The sequence below is a fragment of the Neocloeon triangulifer genome, unplaced genomic scaffold, assembly GCF_031216515.1.
Source record: "Neocloeon triangulifer isolate White Clay Creek 2 clone unplaced genomic scaffold, ASM3121651v1 ptg000014l, whole genome shotgun sequence".
NCBI classification, from domain to species: domain Eukaryota; kingdom Metazoa; phylum Arthropoda; class Insecta; order Ephemeroptera; family Baetidae; genus Neocloeon; species Neocloeon triangulifer.
Genome location: NW_026775556.1, coordinates 24,093,531 through 24,108,944, shown reverse-complemented (window position 1 = coordinate 24,108,944; position 15,414 = coordinate 24,093,531). Strand labels below are relative to the sequence as shown.

The 15,414-nt window shown below is 38.3% G+C and overlaps 7 protein-coding genes across 10 annotated transcripts; 3 read left to right on the top strand and 4 right to left on the bottom strand.

Annotated features, from left to right (window-relative positions):
• Positions 1-97: 97 nt before the first annotated feature.
• LOC132199517 (kelch domain-containing protein 2-like) lies at positions 98-2,857 on the bottom strand. Of its 3 annotated transcripts, none has more exons than XM_059624313.1 (10): positions 2,592-2,857; positions 2,454-2,536; positions 2,288-2,388; positions 1,977-2,139; positions 1,601-1,900; positions 1,434-1,549; positions 836-1,011; positions 565-617; positions 353-501; positions 98-289 (listed from the first exon to the last, which is right to left on the bottom strand). In XM_059624313.1, the coding sequence occupies exons 1-9, from the start codon at positions 2,715-2,717 to the stop codon at positions 387-389; spliced, it is 1,233 nt and encodes a 410-aa protein (XP_059480296.1). In that variant the 5' UTR covers positions 2,718-2,857; the 3' UTR covers positions 98-289; positions 353-386. The 3 variants fall into 3 exon arrangements, with proteins under 3 accessions (XP_059480296.1, XP_059480298.1, XP_059480297.1); XM_059624315.1 differs by having other exon boundaries at positions 2,300-2,388; positions 2,592-2,856; XM_059624314.1 differs by lacking the exon at positions 836-1,011 and adding an exon at positions 1,135-1,307 and having other exon boundaries at positions 2,592-2,854.
• Positions 2,858-3,241: 384 nt separating this feature from the next.
• LOC132201899 (lebercilin) lies at positions 3,242-4,429 on the bottom strand. The gene has a single exon (XM_059628447.1). The coding sequence runs from the start codon at positions 4,427-4,429 to the stop codon at positions 3,242-3,244; it is 1,188 nt and encodes a 395-aa protein (XP_059484430.1).
• Positions 4,315-9,735, bottom strand: LOC132199398 (probable RNA-binding protein 19). Its single transcript, XM_059624071.1, has 15 exons — positions 9,555-9,735; positions 9,268-9,472; positions 8,994-9,151; positions 8,767-8,943; positions 8,426-8,708; positions 8,166-8,360; positions 7,917-8,111; positions 7,601-7,863; positions 7,237-7,546; positions 7,033-7,184; positions 6,771-6,973; positions 6,600-6,716; positions 6,317-6,546; positions 6,181-6,255; positions 4,315-4,455 (listed from the first exon to the last, which is right to left on the bottom strand). The coding sequence occupies exons 1-14, from the start codon at positions 9,588-9,590 to the stop codon at positions 6,182-6,184; spliced, it is 2,598 nt and encodes an 865-aa protein (XP_059480054.1). The 5' UTR covers positions 9,591-9,735; the 3' UTR covers positions 4,315-4,455; position 6,181.
• LOC132199402 (AH receptor-interacting protein) lies at positions 4,580-6,284 on the top strand. Its single transcript, XM_059624075.1, has 5 exons — positions 4,580-4,842; positions 4,932-5,108; positions 5,211-5,376; positions 5,436-5,759; positions 5,819-6,284. Exons 1-5 carry the CDS (start codon positions 4,768-4,770, stop codon positions 6,019-6,021), a joined length of 945 nt encoding a protein of 314 aa, XP_059480058.1. The 5' UTR covers positions 4,580-4,767; the 3' UTR covers positions 6,022-6,284.
• Positions 9,736-9,808: 73 nt separating the features above from the next.
• LOC132199399 (putative Dol-P-Glc:Glc(2)Man(9)GlcNAc(2)-PP-Dol alpha-1,2-glucosyltransferase) lies at positions 9,809-11,495 on the top strand. Its single transcript, XM_059624072.1, has 5 exons — positions 9,809-10,054; positions 10,109-10,291; positions 10,350-10,515; positions 10,571-10,692; positions 10,759-11,495. The coding sequence occupies exons 1-5, from the start codon at positions 9,899-9,901 to the stop codon at positions 11,467-11,469; spliced, it is 1,338 nt and encodes a 445-aa protein (XP_059480055.1). The 5' UTR covers positions 9,809-9,898; the 3' UTR covers positions 11,470-11,495.
• Positions 11,496-11,559: 64 nt separating this feature from the next.
• Positions 11,560-13,902, bottom strand: LOC132199400 (E3 ubiquitin-protein ligase RNF25). 2 transcript variants are annotated; one of them, XM_059624073.1, is made up of 6 exons: positions 13,727-13,902; positions 13,592-13,660; positions 13,291-13,528; positions 12,865-13,104; positions 12,590-12,811; positions 11,560-12,479 (listed from the first exon to the last, which is right to left on the bottom strand). In XM_059624073.1, the coding sequence occupies exons 1-6, from the start codon at positions 13,735-13,737 to the stop codon at positions 12,255-12,257; spliced, it is 1,005 nt and encodes a 334-aa protein (XP_059480056.1). In that variant the 5' UTR covers positions 13,738-13,902; the 3' UTR covers positions 11,560-12,254. The 2 variants fall into 2 exon arrangements, with proteins under 2 accessions (XP_059480056.1, XP_059480057.1); XM_059624074.1 differs by having other exon boundaries at positions 12,874-13,104; positions 13,727-13,901.
• LOC132199403 (UPF0545 protein C22orf39 homolog) lies at positions 13,902-14,992 on the top strand. Its single transcript, XM_059624076.1, has 3 exons — positions 13,902-14,075; positions 14,143-14,301; positions 14,654-14,992. The coding sequence occupies exons 1-3, from the start codon at positions 14,010-14,012 to the stop codon at positions 14,882-14,884; spliced, it is 456 nt and encodes a 151-aa protein (XP_059480059.1). The 5' UTR covers positions 13,902-14,009; the 3' UTR covers positions 14,885-14,992.
• Positions 14,993-15,414: the final 422 nt, after the last annotated feature.

Sequence of the window (15,414 nt, the reverse complement as noted above, 5' to 3'; positions counted from 1 at the left end):
CGCTAAAAAGGCACGTCATAATTATTCTTTTTAGTAATTTTGAAACAATTTTTTTTAAATATTATTATAGAAACCCTTTGTAAATTTAATGATACATCAGTTTCATTATTATTTAAAAAATTTTATTGCTGCTTGTCAATAAAAATTTTACATGACATTTATTCTGAATGCATTTCAATGCAGGAAGATCATTTTTAATGCTGAATACTGCGAGCTGGTTGACTATTATAGATTAATTCAAATAAATTTCAATTGGCATCAGTCGGCTGTTTCAGTCAGAAATTTAAATCTGTTTAAAATCATATTCTTGGTGTATAAGTCGCATAGCGTAATCAGCTTCTGTAATTAATACCTGGCAAGTACAAGATAGTCATTTGCAGAAAATCTCAGTAGTTGATTTGCTCCAGACGCTGCTTCAGCGTTTTCTCGACTGTTTTTGGAAGCAGCTTCCACTGACTGGAGGTTTCTTTGAAGTTCTTCAAACAAGATTTAATGCACAGCCTGGAAGAAAAATTGCAACAAAATTATAATAACCGAATTTGCCATATTCTCATAATTTTGTACCTATAGAGAGATTTTGGCTCAAAATTCAGGGTTAGAAGAGCATCTGCAAGTTGCTGTAATAAAGAAAGATGTTTTTTCAATTTCAAAAGTTTTTTTTTAAATACAGTTTTAAGCTTAATTTTGATATTAATTTCAAACAGGTGATGAAATATTTTGAAATAAAAAGTGCAAATCATTTTTTTTAAGACAAGACACCATGCTGTGAGGAGGAATCACAAAAATCATTAGTATAATTTAACACGGATTTAAATTTGACATTTTTTTTAAATACTTGAGTGTAAAAAGTGAGCTGATAGTAGGGCTGGACATAGCCGCCATGGATGATGAGCTCTCCAGGGCGGCCCATACAAGTATTGTGAAGGAAACGAGGATGCCCGTGGTCATAAGCAAGTGGAACCTCTTCCCAAAAGACAAAATTGGGGCCCACATTTAGTTTCCAGCAGTCGTCTGAAGTCACATAAAGGATTTCATGAAACAGCGAATTTTTACCAGTTTGCCCTAATCTCCGTGATTCCTCCTCGAATGGATAGAGAGTTTTCAAGTTACTAAGTTGCGCAAAAATTTACATACTCTTGGGCCATTATGGTAGACGCTAGTCTTGTACCCCCCAATCATAAACAACTCTCCCTCCCTTCCAGGAGATGAAAAGTACACTGAATTGTGCCACAGGCGAGGCTCGTCTCGACGGTTGGTTTCAATTCTTGTCCAAGTTAAAGTTTCTACATTCAACTGCCAGCAGTCGCCTGATAAAATTTGTTTTTTTAAATATTTTTAGTAAAACAATAAAAGCTGAAATTTTGAGGCAGATAAAATAAGATGAAAAAATAGTATTTTGTTCAAACAAAAATCAAATTAATTAATTTTCATACTCAGAATCATGTTGTTTTTTGAGAATCCTCCGTAGATGATGGCGGTGGTGTCATTGATGAACGAGAAACTATGCCAAGACCTTCCCTCGGGGCATTCATCAGACAAATTTGTAAGACTGGAATAAAATTTTGTAAATAAAATATGCCTCTAAAAGAAATTTAAATACTTTTCAGTCCATCGCATAGTTTCCATATCGATGCAGTAAAGCGTGTTGACTCGCTCGTCCAAAAGTCTGCCACCAAAAATGTAAACCTTTCCATTTTTTATGTCGGCTGCGTGTGCTGCTCTTGGAAGTGGAGTTGGTCCTTTTGAAGCAGGCCAGGACCAGTTGTTTTCCTCAGGGTTGTAGCACAAAAACTGATTGTTCCACCCTTTGTGAGCGTAATCTTCACTCGACTCAATGTACATAAACGGGACGTTGGCCAAGTTTTGAGGATTTGGCCCGAAACCACCGAAGAAGTACAATCTTAAAGAAAGAAAATTTTTTACAATTTTGATTTTTTAACAAAATGTATTTGATTTGCAATTATTTTTCCGCTTACTTTCCAGCGTATTCCCAACTGACCAGTTTGTCACACGGTGATGGACAAACACCTGACGGATGAAGTTCTGTCCAGACTAGGGTTCTCATGTCCAATTTGTACAGCGCATTGCTTGAGGTCTCGAAAGAGGTTCCTTCTCCATCATTGAACACTTGTTGCAGTCCTAAATAAAGATAAAAGGCCAATTTAATTGTTTGTGTAAAGCATATATTCTCTTCATATTTGTTTAGTAAAAAGCAAAATTAAAAAAAGGAAAATTCCTGCACCCCTTATGAATTTCATATAAAGAAGTGATTTTAAACTTTTCTTACTCAAAATTGTACCTCCAAAAACGTAGAGACATTCGCCCAAAATCACTCCTGTTGAGCCAGAGCACTTCAGCGGGATCTGTCCAGAGGTAATCAAGCGAGTCCTTAGAAATTAAATACAAATTTCAGAAAAATTATGTAATGAAAAAAAGTAACGAGGTATTTTTACCAAACTTCAGTGCAGCAGTTGTACATCATTACTTCGCCAGTGTCATGGTACTCGTGCTTTGTTTCCATGTCGTAGTGGACTTCCTGAAGAAGTGAGTGTTCCAAATTAACGTGTCAAAAACATGCATGAGTTGCTTACCCTTGAGCCACCCCACACAAGAACATAGTTTCTGTACTTGACCGAAATGTGGCCGCTGCGACAGTGGATTCTTTTGTGAAAATGCTCCGTTTCAGGGCCTTGCGGCACTATGTCGGCGAACTGCATGTCGAAGAACAATTTTTTAAATCAAATCCGGGCTACCAGCTTAAATCCCCCCAGCAGAGTTGTTAAATTGCGACGATTAATTCGGCTACAGCGGCAGGGATTCAGATCAGACAGGAATTTAATTTTAGAAGAGGGCGTAACTTTGTTTGTGATTTACCCCCTTCCAGTCTCTTCCATGGCGGGACGCGGGACTCAGGGAGTTGCAAGGATTTTTACTCCAATAATCCGGCTCCTTCCAGTGTATTTTTTTTATATATATATGAGATAATTTTTTTAAATAATTGTTCATACATTGTGAACTACAATTATTTCTTTACTGATAGATATAAGTAAAAATATTTATAGGAATATGCATGTATTTGGATTGGAGCAGGCGGCTTGAAAAAAATTAAAATTTCGCTCATATTTTATGCAATATATTTCATCTAAACATTTTATTAAAGAAACAACATGAAAATTAAATGCCACAGGCAAGATCAATTTTGCAAATCGGGACACTGAAACGGCACTTTTAGTCAATAAAATTAGTCTCTGACACCCACTGCATGACCATTAGACGTGATGATGGTGTCACTCTTTTCTGTCAAGTTCTGTCTGTCAATTTCCTCGAGCGCCTTGAGCAACGCCTCTTTGGTGTAGTTGTCGCCCTCTGAGTCGACCTCCGAGTCCTCGCTGACCCGTTCCTCTTCTTGCACTTCAGACAGCACTTGTTTTTTCACTGGCTGTACTTTTCCCACCACTTCCAGTTTGGGCCTGGACAACTGAGACGCCTCGTTTTGCCGCACGCTGAAGGTCCTCGAGTCGACCGCCCAATGCGTCTGCAAGGAAATACGCTTCACTTCCGGCGGTTCGGCCGCCGGCTGGTACAACTTGGTCAGTTCCTCCTCGTCGCTCGAGGACAGGTTGAGGTCACTGTAGTGGCTGACAACGGATTCAGTCTCCTGCTTTTTCAACGGCTCCTGTTTTCTCCGGCCAAAGAGCAGGGACGCTGGGAGTGTCCGCTCCTTCCGCCGGGCGTTACCTTCGAGCTGTTCCACTTTGGCCTCTGTTTTCTTCAGCTCCTCCAGGGCCTCCTTTGTCTTGCGCTGCTCCCTGGCCAGGTGGTACCGGTTGCTTTTTTGCTCCAAACTCAGTTGTCTGCTGATGGTCCCCAACTGTTCCTCCAGTTCCCGGACGCGTCCCTCTGAGTCGTCCAACTGCTTTTGCAGCAGTTGCCGCTCCTTCAGCCCCTTTTCCTCGACCACCTCTCTCAGTCTGGTCAACTGGTCTCTGGCCATGTGAAGGGCGACCGTTTTCGTCCTCAGCTCTCGGGACTGCTCCCGACTCTCGATGGCCAACTTTTGGCAACGTTGGCGCAAAACTCGCACTTCTTCGGTGTGTCCGGCCAGGAGCGTCGGCAATTCGGCCTCCACGTCTTGAAACCTGCTGAGGGCCGCCGAGTTGCGCTGGTTTTGCGCCTTCAGGGTGCGGTTCTCACTGGTCAGGTCATGCAGTTGTCTCCGCAGATTTCCCACCTCGTTCTCCAGCTGCTTAATTCTTTGTTCTTTGACGTTGAGGATGCGCTGGACGACCGTGTCTGGTTTCGGGGCCGTATTTGGAGCTCGGCGCAGTGCATATTTGTTGGACAGCAGGTACGGCGTGGACGGCGCAAGCTGCGGTCTCCTCTTGAGCAGCGGCGAGTCCGGGGCCGAGGTCGCGGTGCTGCCGTCCATTGTCCCGATTCACATCTTCGAGCCGCCTGCGAATTCAAACGAAAATGCCATTTTTAATTGTATTCCAATGTGCGGAATGCGAGAGCGCGGGGCTGTGATTTTGTCTTTTCATTTATTAAAAAGCCAGGCATGCGCACTTCAGGGGTTATCGACCAGCTGGGACGGTGTGTTTGGAAATAGCAAATTAAACAAAGTGTTTTCTGGATAGGGTGAAGCAGCTTGACACGCGCTCTCCGATACATAATAATTCAGAAGAGTGGTCATTCATTACGGCTCGATAACAGAAGGGGTCGTGCAGGTGATCGATAGCCCCAAAGAACAACAAGCGGCCGGTCGAGATGGACCTTTCGTTGATTCAAAAGAAAATTCTGTACGCAGGAAAGGAGTTCCGGCCTATAAAAGCAGGCACAAAGGTTTGCGAAATTCTATTTTAATTTTTAGATAATATATTATCAGATTAATATAGAAATAGAAATTTTTAAGAGAAATTGATTTTTTACAGGTGCACTTTCACTTTGTCACCAAGAGATGTGACGATCAAACAGTGCTCGATGACAGCAGGAAGATGGGAAAGCCTATGGAGCTTATTTTGGGGAAGAAATTCAAGCTGGAGGTTTGGGAGGCGATAATACAGCAAATGAGCTTGAATGAAGTTGCACAATTTACTGTTGATAAAAGTGTAAGTGCAAAATTTTCTTTTAACCAATATTTTTTTAATTAATGTAAATTTAAAAAAATATAATTTAAGGTTGACAATTCATTTTAAATTTCTTTTTGGCAGCTGGTTGCATCTTATCCGTTTGTGTCAAAAACCTTGAGGGACTCGTACAAACCAAAAGAGCACAGAAATCATCACTGCTGTGGTGTGAGTTTGCAAACCGAGGGAATCGGATACGACGACCTGAACTTTCTGATGAAAGAACCGTGCGATCTTGAGTATACAATGGGTAAAGAAAGCATTGAAAAACTAGAGCGCAACTTTTAATCCTGAATTCCAATTAAAAAGAACTGCTAAGCGTAGAAGACGACTATAAAAAGGAAACTTGGCAGTTGAGCGAAAATGAAAAGGTCGATTTAGTGCCGCAACTCAAGGAAGAGGGAAACGAGCTGTACAGGAAGGGACTGAATAAAGAGGCTGCAGACAAGTATTCTGAAGCCCTTGCCATACTTGAGCATCTCATGTTAAAAGAAAAACCAGGTGACGAGGAGTGGAATGTCCTAAATGCCCAAAAACTTCCTCTCCTACTCAATTTTTCCCAATGTCGACTCAATCAGGGAGAATTTTACACCGTTATTGAGCATTGCACAACTGTGCTTGAAAAAGAGCCCGGTAATTTTTTTTTTTTGAGAAATGCATTCTAAATATTGAATTAAATTTTTTAACTACAGAAAATGTGAAGGCGCTTTATAGAAGGGGAAAGGCTCACATTGGAGCTTGGAATCCGGCTGAAGCAAGAAAAGACTTGCAAAGAGCAGCTGAACTTCAGCCTAGTTTAGCACAAGCAATTTCGGTCGACTTGAAAAGTTTGGAAGAGGAAGAAAGAAAACGAGACGCAGAGGACAAAGCTCGATTCGCTGGCAAAATGTTTTGAAGATTTTCTCATAAGACTAATTCAAGATAGATATTTTTACTGAAATCTATATTTCTCAAATTATATTTACGCATGTTAAATGTTAAAAACTTTGGCTTATTAAATATGCCAATAGTCACTAAAGGCACTAAAGTATGGCAATAAGATTAAACAACTGACCTTAATCTTCTGTTTCATCTTTGTTAGAAAGATCCATTTGCAAGACGCTCTTCATTGATTTCTTTGCTGGTTGATCTAATAAATTTAAAAACAAAGTATAAATGAGAGTCTAGCTATTATTTTAAGCCCATTATACCATTGAAGAAGTGCTGTGCAGTTCTCTTCCTCAGTTCGTCAATTGTTTCTTCTGGTGCTGCCCACTCGAGAACCAGCCTTCTGCCATACAAATGAGTGCTCTGACAAAGCGCTTCAAACGCTCTTTTAGCATCACCCTTTGTTGTGTATTCGACGAAAGCAAAACCTCTGTGAGGCCCAGTTCCGACCATTTTCCGTGGTAGTCTTACAGCCTTCAGCTCACCAAAAACTCTGCAGATTTGATAATTAAACTTTGTTGTTAAAAGCCCAAAATTTATCATTACTTGAACAGTTCTCTGATTTCTTGTTGTGTAGCTTGGAATGGAATGTTCCTCACAATAATTTTGCTACCAGTCTGCTTTCCAATGCTAGCTTTCTTTCTAGCTGTTGCTACGTCACCCCTAGAAACATAAATATTTAAAAGCTTCAAATTATTTAATCAAATTGCAACTCACTGAGCAGTTCTGTTTGATCTTTTGAGTTCAATAGCGTGGTTGTCCAGCATTGAGTGTTGCAGAGTTTTCAGTGCCTTGTCAGTGTCCGACTTTTTGATATACTGGATGAATCCGTAGCCCATGCTCAGCATCTTACCAGCATTCTTTGTATCTTTTTTCTTAGCTATGCTAACACTAGCTAATTTTCCACATTTTGCAAAGTGCTAAAAACAAATTATTAGATAAATTAGTTAAATATATCCTATTCTTTTATAAAAATTACCTCCTTGAGTCTGTCCTCTGTAGTAGAGAAATTTAGATTTTTAATAAAGAGAGTCGTGTCATTTTCAGGTTCAATAGACTCATCATTATCACTCTCGTCCTTGTCCTCATTCTTCGCTTCTTGTTTTCCAGAAATCTCTTCAGACGAGCTCTCTGTTGATAGGAATTATTACATAATGATGATTTTATCTACTTTAAATCTCACCTTTATCCAATTTACCATCAGAAACTTTCTTTTTACTCAACTTCTTCACATATTGAGTGCTAAAAGTTTCTTCAGGTGCCCATTCCAGATACAAAGGCAGATGTTTGAATTTTGTATATGCGAGTTTGGTAAATGCAGTCTTGGCTTCGGACGGGTCACAGAACTCAATAATAGCAGAGACTCCACTTGGAGGGAGCAAGAGTCGACCCAACTCTCCATGCTTTTCAAAAATCTCCTGTAGTTCTTCGGACGTTGTTCCAGCTGGCAAGTTTTTGGCCAATATTACATTTTTGGACCTTGATTTTGGCGCCTGCAAGTGTCTCATTCTCATTCCTTTTCATTTTATTTATTGTAATTTAACTACCTGGTTAAAAGCATCCAAACAAACTCCATTTTGCTCCAGGAACTGTTTCGTATCATGTACAATTTGTGTCTCTCCAAGGGCAAGTCTAACTGCCACACTGTCGCTGCCCTCCATGTCTAAAACCTGCTCTTTTGTTGTGTTGTAAGTCCTTGCCATGGCATCTACAACTGCATTTTGACCAAGGAACAGCGTGTTCCAATTGTGGCTTGAGCTAGACTGAGCTTTTTTCTTCAAGGCCTGTTTCTGTTTAAACGTCAATCCCTCTGATAACAATTTTTATTAGAATTGCATTAAAATAGGAATTTTTCAATAAAACCTTCTTCAGCCATTTCCGAAAAAGATTTCTTAGTTTTTCCTGGCAGAAGATGCATCATTCGACCTTGGAAAGCTGTGCCGTCCAGCTCTGTGTACGCTCGGACTGCATTTTCAGGCACCATAAAAGTCACACAAGCAAACCCTTTCATTTTCCGGCTTGTTTTGTCTACTGGCACGCTGATTTCAGTAAGAGGACCTGATCAAATTAATTTAAATTAAAAATTTTCCTTAAGCGGTGGTTTACACGGACCATATTTGGAAAAAAGAGGTTCCAGATCTTCCTGACTTGTTGTATAAGCCAAGTTTCGAACAAAGATGCAGCCAGACTCAGCGATGGTCTCTTCATTCTTCAGGCTTTCTTCCTGCTTGCTCCATTTTTCTTGAGCCACTTCCTCGTTGTTGGTTTTTGGCAAACTGTGCAGAGTCACAAGGAGCCTCTTGCCGTCTAAAATTTGTATTTGGAACAGGATTATTAAAATAATATTAAAACACTGCAAAAATCAATCTTACCAAGGAAGCTTTTGTTTTTGTTCAGCGCCTGCTTCATTTCTTTTTCAGTGTTGAATCCAACGTAAGCAATTCCCTTGATTTCCGAGCAGAGTCGGACACTTTTCGGTTTCAGGCTGTCAAAGAATTGCTTGATGTCTTTCTTTTTGTGCTTGAATGCAAGCCCTCGCAATTTCACAGTAAAGAGTGTGTTTTTCAGGACTTGCTTTTTTATTTTCTCCATCTTCTTTCTGGGTGGTTTCACTTGAGTTTCTTCACCGGACTTTTCTTTCATCGATTGAAGGTACTAAACAAAACATTATTTTGTTTTAAATTGAAAGGTTTCTATGAATTATAAAAAAAACCTCTAAATCTGAAATTTTCTTATTGGCTTCTTTTTCAACTGCATCCTCCTCAACACCTTCATTGGCTTCATCTGCTGTTTTGGATTCTTCTTCCTTCTCAGGCTCTGTCTCAACGAGCTCTTCTAATGTTTTGCCATGAGTTTCCAAAAATTCAGCAAAGAGAGGATCGTCTTTGTGCTATAATTAAATTTTGAGACATATCAAAATAAACAAATAAAATAATTAACCTTTTCAATCAGCTCCTTATTTTTGCTCTCCTTTTTCTTTTTCTTCTCTTCTTTTGGCTTTTTTAGCTGATCAGTTGATTTTTCTTCGCCATGTGCTTTCTTGTAAGCGGCACTATCAGGTGCATATTTGCTCCAGGCCTGAGGTTTATTTGAGTCTCCTGAAAGTTTGACATAATTCTGAAGTTATTTATACCACTTTAAAAATATCTTTTAAATATTTTCATTTCTTTTCATGAGGCAGAAATTAGTCTGCATTAATAAATAAATTTCAAACCTAAATCAGCGCAAACTTCCACTTGAATTTTAGTTCCGTTGATGAAAGTGCCATCGAAAAACTCCTTCGCCGCTTGCGCTTCTTCCGGATTCTTAAATCCAACGAAACCAAAGTGACGGAATTTTCCATCTTTTGTGAACTTTAACTGAACATCAGTAATCACTCCTTTGCTGCCGAAACTCTTTCGAATCTTTTCAGCAGAAACCTGCACACAACATGAATTTTAGAGATGGAAAAGGCATGGAAATTATACCCTCAAAATATTATCAAGACTACATCATACTTACGCTATTTGCCAAATTTTTGACAATCAGTCGAGACATTGCGTAATCCTACAATAAATCAACCTCTAAATGCAGTGAAAAGTACTCAAAATCTGAACATATTCAAGCATTTCGGTTGAAAAATACGGAAAAATATTTCTCGTCGATGTAAACAGCGCACGTGGGTTTGCGTTTTGCAAAAATAACAAACTTGTGCTCACTGCGCATGCTCTGTATCTTGTAAATCATCTGGGAAATTTGAACTTAAGTGGCGGCAAACAGGAAATCTTCAGAGATTTGTGTGCTGATGTGGAGGATTTTGTAAAAATAACATGGAACTTGGCAGTCTCCTTTCTTGTTAGTTCGAAATGGACCTTCTAAAGGCTACGGCTACGATATTCCCGGTCTTCCTCTTCTGCACGTGGCTTTGTTTGCACAAAATTCACGATGCCAACGAGGCGCCGTACATCGACGAGGAGTTCCATGTTCCTCAAGTTCAGAGATTCTGCAATAACAATTTTGAAGTACGATTTAATCGATTTTTTTTTCTTTTTCATTGATTTGAATTTTTTTTGCAGTGGGACCCCAAAATTACTACACCGCCAGGACTGTACTTTGCGTCAATTTTCACTTTAAAATTATTAAGCTTTGTAAAAGTGGGTGATTTTGTCTGCAACTTATTTGATTTGAGGATGACAAACTCAATTTTCACCTGCTTGAATTTTATTATACTAACCTGGATTTATTCAAAGAAAAATAAGGTACAATTTTTAAAAATTTGAAGTGTGTGTAACATTGAGAAAAAATTATTTTGTTCAGAACTTGTCGTCTTGGGTTGGTGTTGCGGACATTCTCAGTTTGACCACATTTCCCATTCTCTACTTCTTCAGTTTCCTTTATTACACCGATGTCATCAGCACATTTACAATTCTGGCCATGTACTGCGCGTACTTACATGGAAAAATTTCCATCTCGGCTTTATTTGGTAATTATTTTTGAAATATCGGAACTAATTGATAATAATTTGTTTTTAATTACAGGATTTATATCTCTTTGGATGAGACAGACAAATGTAATATGGGTTGCCTTTGTTGCTGCAATTTACGGCTACAAAATTCTAGAGAACCTCTTGACTGAAGAAAAACTTTCCATTCATAAAATGGTAATTAATTAATTTATTTCAATATTTAAAAATGAATTGACTTGCTCAATATTTTCTTTGCTTCAGAGCTTTTTCACGGCAATTATTGAGGGATTGAGGAGACCAAAACTAATTATCTCTATTATCCTGAAGGAAATTCCCTATGTGATGGTTGGCTTATCTTTTGTCGTCTTCCTCCTTTGGAATGGCAGTATTGTTCTTGGCGATAAATCTGCTCATCAGGCCACTATCCACCTGCCGCAGCTCTTTTACTATTTTCTCGTTTGTGCAGCATTCTCTCCTGCACTTTTCCTCAAACACATTCCAATTTTTATAAATTTCATCAAGACCAACAAAATCGCAACTTTTTTCTGCCTCCTCTCAATAGCAGCTGTTGTCCATTTCAACACGATGGCTCATCCATACTTGCTTGCTGACAATCGACATTACGCATTCTATGCTTGGAAAAGATTGTTCCAACCTACAATGATGCGTTTCATGTTTGTCCCTGTGTATTTATTCTGTGCTTCCTGTATGTTGAAAAATTTATCTCATCAAGGAGCCTTCTTTCAAATCCTATTTGTTCTCTGCGTTGCGGCCAGTCTTGTGCCACAAATGCTACTGGAGCCTCGTTACTTTATCATCCCTTTTTTAATGTTCAAACTCAACATTCCTCCAGAGGATTCAAAATCTGTTTGTTTAAATTTGTTGGTCTCCCTGTTTGTAAATTTTGTAACCATTTACGTGTACATTCATTGTCCATTTGCTCGTGAATCAAAAATTCATTTTATTTGGTGAGAAATAATAAAAGGAAAGAGCTCCGACTATTGAAATTTTAGTTTTACCAATGAAAAAATGTTCAAGAGTGTGAAAATAATAGCCTGAAAATCACCTAATGAAGGTTAATATTTATTACTGATCAGTGGCAATGTTCCAAGATAATTATTATGTAAATTGTGACATTAATTATCCTATATTATGCATTTAACATAAAAATCATATCAATCGGAAAATCAATATCACAGAATCATGAAAAATTCAAATATCATTGAACTTAGAGGAGACACACCATTTGAAACATCCAAGCGGAAAAACTTCCAGACAATCTTGAAATATATCGAAAGCATAAATTAACTAATCATAAAATTAAATAAGGCCCAAACGCGTTTGTACAAAATTGTTGAACAACAATAAATATATTCAATAAGGGGGTTTGTAGTAAAGTAAGTACAAAAGTTGGCAGTAAAATTAATTTGTCATTTGTGTGTTACCAAAGGAAGCAGGTAATAAGAAAACAGTACCAAGGATCCAGCAGCCATGGGTGGGAATATCAAAGAAAAATATTATTGAAATGGTGTGTCTTTTTCACATTATCCGTATGACAAGAAGGGCTTGAGAGTCCCAAAAAATTGTGCAAAAAGGACACAAAGAGACCGCCAAGAAGTGCGATGCTACTTTCTACACAGACTGAGAATGCAATTTTACAGTGATTATCAATTGTTATAATTGAGTAAAATTCAGGCTGCTGGAGCGACCAACCTTGGTATTGATCTATGCTGCCGCGCCTCTAGCTGCTCCAAATGTCATCTCGTTGTCTCCATTTGCGTACTCTGATGGTTCCTCCTGTCTCGACCGCGACCGTTGCCTCGATTTCCTCTACTTGATCCACCGGCTTTAGGATGGCCCCCTCCGCCTCTTTTCCAGCTACGACTGCCAGGTGCCTGTGGTTTGAACCCAGTTGCAGGCTGGGGAGGTGTAGTGGGGACTGGGGCAACCGGGGCTGACTCGACTGAATTTTCGTTGGAAGACTAAAATTTCAAAGCATGTGTTAAAATAAAAATATGTATATCGGTTGAGACAAAAGCGATAAGAATTAAATTTCTGAGATTCTCAGTTTGAAATTTAAAAGATATCTTACTGATTGAGTGACCAGCAGAAGTTTGTTCTCGTCAGCCTCAGGGTCGATGATACCACCCTTTTGCTGTTGATACAAATAAAGACTATTCATCTTCGATTGCAACGCGCGCAGTTCCTCCGTGACTTTGAAATTGCATGCATCTTGCACATCTTTTGGTGGGGCAGCCATGGACAACCTGTCCAGTTGACAGCTGAGTGACTCCCTGCACACCGGACATGGCACCTTTGATAAAATATCAAATTAGGTTTTCTCAAGTTAAATTTTTGTCTTATTACGCTCATTACCACACAGTCATGTTCAGCATCTTTTTGCTGCATTCTTTGCCAGAGAGGGACTTTCTCCTTTTCCTGTCTTTGCATCTCCTGATGACTGCGTACATACGAAGCAAGACAGTGTGCATGAAAGTGGTGGAAGCATGGAGTTTTTGTGAACTCATCTTCGTCCCTGAAGCCGTAAAGGCAGATTGCGCATTGACAGCTAGGTGTATTGCTGCTTGTCAAATGCTCCCTCACCAACTGAAAATATTTTTAGATCAGGATTGAAGATTAATTTAAAAATTTATTTAAAAATATTTAATTTAGAGCTCTATTATCAATAAAAATTATCACATAAAAAAATCAGTAAAAAATATGCACATCAATACTAAAAATTTAATTTTCTGTGGAACAATATCTTATAAAATGAATATTATTTAAATGCACCTCTATTAGCTCATAAATGACGGGCTGTCCTAGATAGTCTTCACATTTCGCCTTAGCTTCTGAGAGTATTTTTGCAAGAAGATCGTCATCAAGTCCTCGAGGGTTCCTCAACCTTATAGCAGGACTCTCGTCAGGGTAGCCAGCAGGCAATTCTACTGTCAGAGTCACGGTCACGAATTGCTGCTCCTCGTCAGCAGCTGTCGATGGAAAAAGGACCGATTCGACTGTTGTCGTTCCGCTGTAGGAAATTTCAAGTTTAATTTATTTTTGCCAGTTTTATAAAATGGTGCAAAGTAAGTACTTTTCTGAGGTTGACACCGTTACTTCATCCATCAGGATCGCGGTCAGAGCTTCCATCTCTTCGCTCACTCTGCAAAATTTTAGCACGGAACCAATAAAAGATTTTGTTCAAATATTCCTCATTAATTTCTTTTACCTCTCGTCCATATTGAAGCGCTTGGACTTTGTGAAAATCGCGGAGAAACTCAAGCGCGGCTGGGAAAAGTGCTGGAAAATGGCACTGCGAGCTGTGGAAAGTTTAAAAAATTGCCCGTGGTAACTGCTGGGAAAAGCGACGGCCGACGTCTCGAAACAGCCACGCCCCCTTTTGTCAAGGAAGGAAGGAAGGAGGCGTGGGCGGTCACCGGGGAAAGATTTTGCAAGCACCTTGTTTTGCACAAGTTTTCGCATAAATTCTGCCGGTACATATAAGGGGCAGAATGGAAGTGAAAAACGAAGAATCAAGCACGACCGGTGCGACAACCTCAACCGAGTATGAGTGGATGGTACGCTAAAAAAATTAATAGACGAGATTTTTATCTGCTTCTTGTAAAATTTTGTTCTTTTGCTCAGATTCGTCCATGTGATCAATACATTGACGAATTTAAAGAGTGCACAAGCATCAAGGGTAGATTTCATCAGCACTTCATATTTGGAGAGCCTCTAGACTGCAGCCAGTGGAAAAAGGACTACAATACGTGTCTCAAATTAGAGAAAGACCCAAAAGCAAAGGTTGATAATATTATATTATAAAAAAAACATTACATATTTTTATTAAATTTTTAAAAATTTGCTGCGCTTTGAATAAATCAAAAATTCAAATTAAATTTGTAGAAATATTTTTTTAATTAAAAAAAATCATTTTATTATAAAATGATATAAATATTTATAATTTCTAACAATTTAAAGTCTAATAAATTAAATTAAAAACAAAATCTAATTATAACGTCTTGATTGTAAATTAATTCTATATTATTCAGTATTTTACTTTTTTTTAAAATGGAAGAAACATAATTTAAGTATAAAGTAGTATTTTCTCTGCAGAAAATAATATTGAAGTCAAGAAATTTTTGTGTCATTTTAGGAGGAGTTAATAAAAAGTGAGAAGATTCGATATGCTAAAAGAATGATTGGCCACGTGAAAAACGACGTATGGGAAAACAGAGAAGCGCCGCCTGAAGATTGGAGCAAGCCTTTGCCTGAATGGATGCAGAAAACTTTAGATGGCACATATTTGGATATGAAAAACAAAGAAATGAAATCGAGTGAAGGCCGATCTGTGTACGAAGAGAGGACGTTGTGTGTGATCATGTGAAAAGGTTCAAACTTTACAGTCAGTAATTTCAGGAAATAGTTATTCAGTGAGTTTATTTATCATTAAAAATGAAAATAAAAGGAATTAAAAATTTGAAGAATTAATGAGAGGTTTACTCCATGGGAAACGACCTTTTGAACGGGAGAAAACATATTAATATAATCTAATTTTTACCTGCCAAGCATCTTAAATAGAATAATATAATATTCGTGAAAAGAATATTAGACCTTGAAATTGATATAGATTGGCAATGAAACTCTGTTTTCATAATTTATTACATAAATCAAAGAAAATTATATGTATTGTGTTGAAATCAATAATTTTTATTTTTATTTTTTATGCTAGTATATAATGGAGCTGAGAACAGGATATCATATTTAATCTAGAGATCTAAAAATTTTTCAATTGTTTAATTTTTCTGATGGAGAGAATTTGCGTATGTAAAATATAAAAAATATTTTTATTTTCAACAAATCAAAGCGCCATCTGCCGGCCGGCGCACCTCCCTACCAACCAACACACAAAACCAG

What these genes read in the sequence shown, in the direction of transcription:
- LOC132199398 (XM_059624071.1), bottom strand. Translation starts at nt 9,590, where the DNA reads ATGTCTCGACTGATTGTCAAAAATTTGGCAAATAGC. An exon ending in GGAAGTTTGCGCTGATTTAG is followed by an intron (nt 9,152 to 9,267) that starts GTTTGAAATTTA and finishes TCAAACTTTCAG; the next exon opens with GAGACTCAAATAAACCTCAG. An exon ending in CAAAAACAAAAGCTTCCTTG is followed by an intron (nt 8,361 to 8,425) that starts GTAAGATTGATT and finishes TACAAATTTTAG; the next exon opens with ACGGCAAGAGGCTCCTTGTG.
- LOC132199517 (XM_059624313.1), bottom strand. Translation starts at nt 2,717, where the DNA reads ATGCAGTTCGCCGACATAGTGCCGCAAGGCCCTGAAACGGAGCATTTT. An exon ending in TTGTGTGGGGTGGCTCAAGG is followed by an intron (nt 2,537 to 2,591) that starts GTAAGCAACTCA and finishes TCACTTCTTCAG; the next exon opens with GAAGTCCACTACGACATGGA. An exon ending in GAGCCAAAATCTCTCTATAG is followed by an intron (nt 502 to 564) that starts GTACAAAATTAT and finishes TTTTTCTTCCAG; the next exon opens with GCTGTGCATTAAATCTTGTT.
- LOC132199400 (XM_059624073.1), bottom strand. An exon ending in TCATTTATGAGCTAATAGAG is followed by an intron (nt 13,105 to 13,290) that starts GTGCATTTAAAT and finishes AAATATTTTCAG; the next exon opens with TTGGTGAGGGAGCATTTGAC. An exon ending in ATGACTGTGTGGTAATGAGC is followed by an intron (nt 12,812 to 12,864) that starts GTAATAAGACAA and finishes ATTTTATCAAAG; the next exon opens with GTGCCATGTCCGGTGTGCAG.
- LOC132201899 (XM_059628447.1), bottom strand. Translation starts at nt 4,429, where the DNA reads ATGGACGGCAGCACCGCGACCTCGGCCCCGGACTCGCCGCTGCTCAAG.
- LOC132199403 (XM_059624076.1), top strand. Translation starts at nt 14,010, where the DNA reads ATGGAAGTGAAAAACGAAGAATCAAGCACGACCGGTGCGACAACCTCA. An exon ending in CAACCGAGTATGAGTGGATG is followed by an intron (nt 14,076 to 14,142) that starts GTACGCTAAAAA and finishes TCTTTTGCTCAG; the next exon opens with ATTCGTCCATGTGATCAATA. An exon ending in AGAAAGACCCAAAAGCAAAG is followed by an intron (nt 14,302 to 14,653) that starts GTTGATAATATT and finishes GTGTCATTTTAG; the next exon opens with GAGGAGTTAATAAAAAGTGA.
- LOC132199399 (XM_059624072.1), top strand. Translation starts at nt 9,899, where the DNA reads ATGGACCTTCTAAAGGCTACGGCTACGATATTCCCGGTCTTCCTCTTC. An exon ending in TCTGCAATAACAATTTTGAA is followed by an intron (nt 10,055 to 10,108) that starts GTACGATTTAAT and finishes TTTTTTTTGCAG; the next exon opens with TGGGACCCCAAAATTACTAC. An exon ending in TTCCATCTCGGCTTTATTTG is followed by an intron (nt 10,516 to 10,570) that starts GTAATTATTTTT and finishes TTTTAATTACAG; the next exon opens with GATTTATATCTCTTTGGATG.
- LOC132199402 (XM_059624075.1), top strand. Translation starts at nt 4,768, where the DNA reads ATGGACCTTTCGTTGATTCAAAAGAAAATTCTGTACGCAGGAAAGGAG. An exon ending in AATTTACTGTTGATAAAAGT is followed by an intron (nt 5,109 to 5,210) that starts GTAAGTGCAAAA and finishes TCTTTTTGGCAG; the next exon opens with CTGGTTGCATCTTATCCGTT. An exon ending in TGTGCTTGAAAAAGAGCCCG is followed by an intron (nt 5,760 to 5,818) that starts GTAATTTTTTTT and finishes TTTTAACTACAG; the next exon opens with AAAATGTGAAGGCGCTTTAT.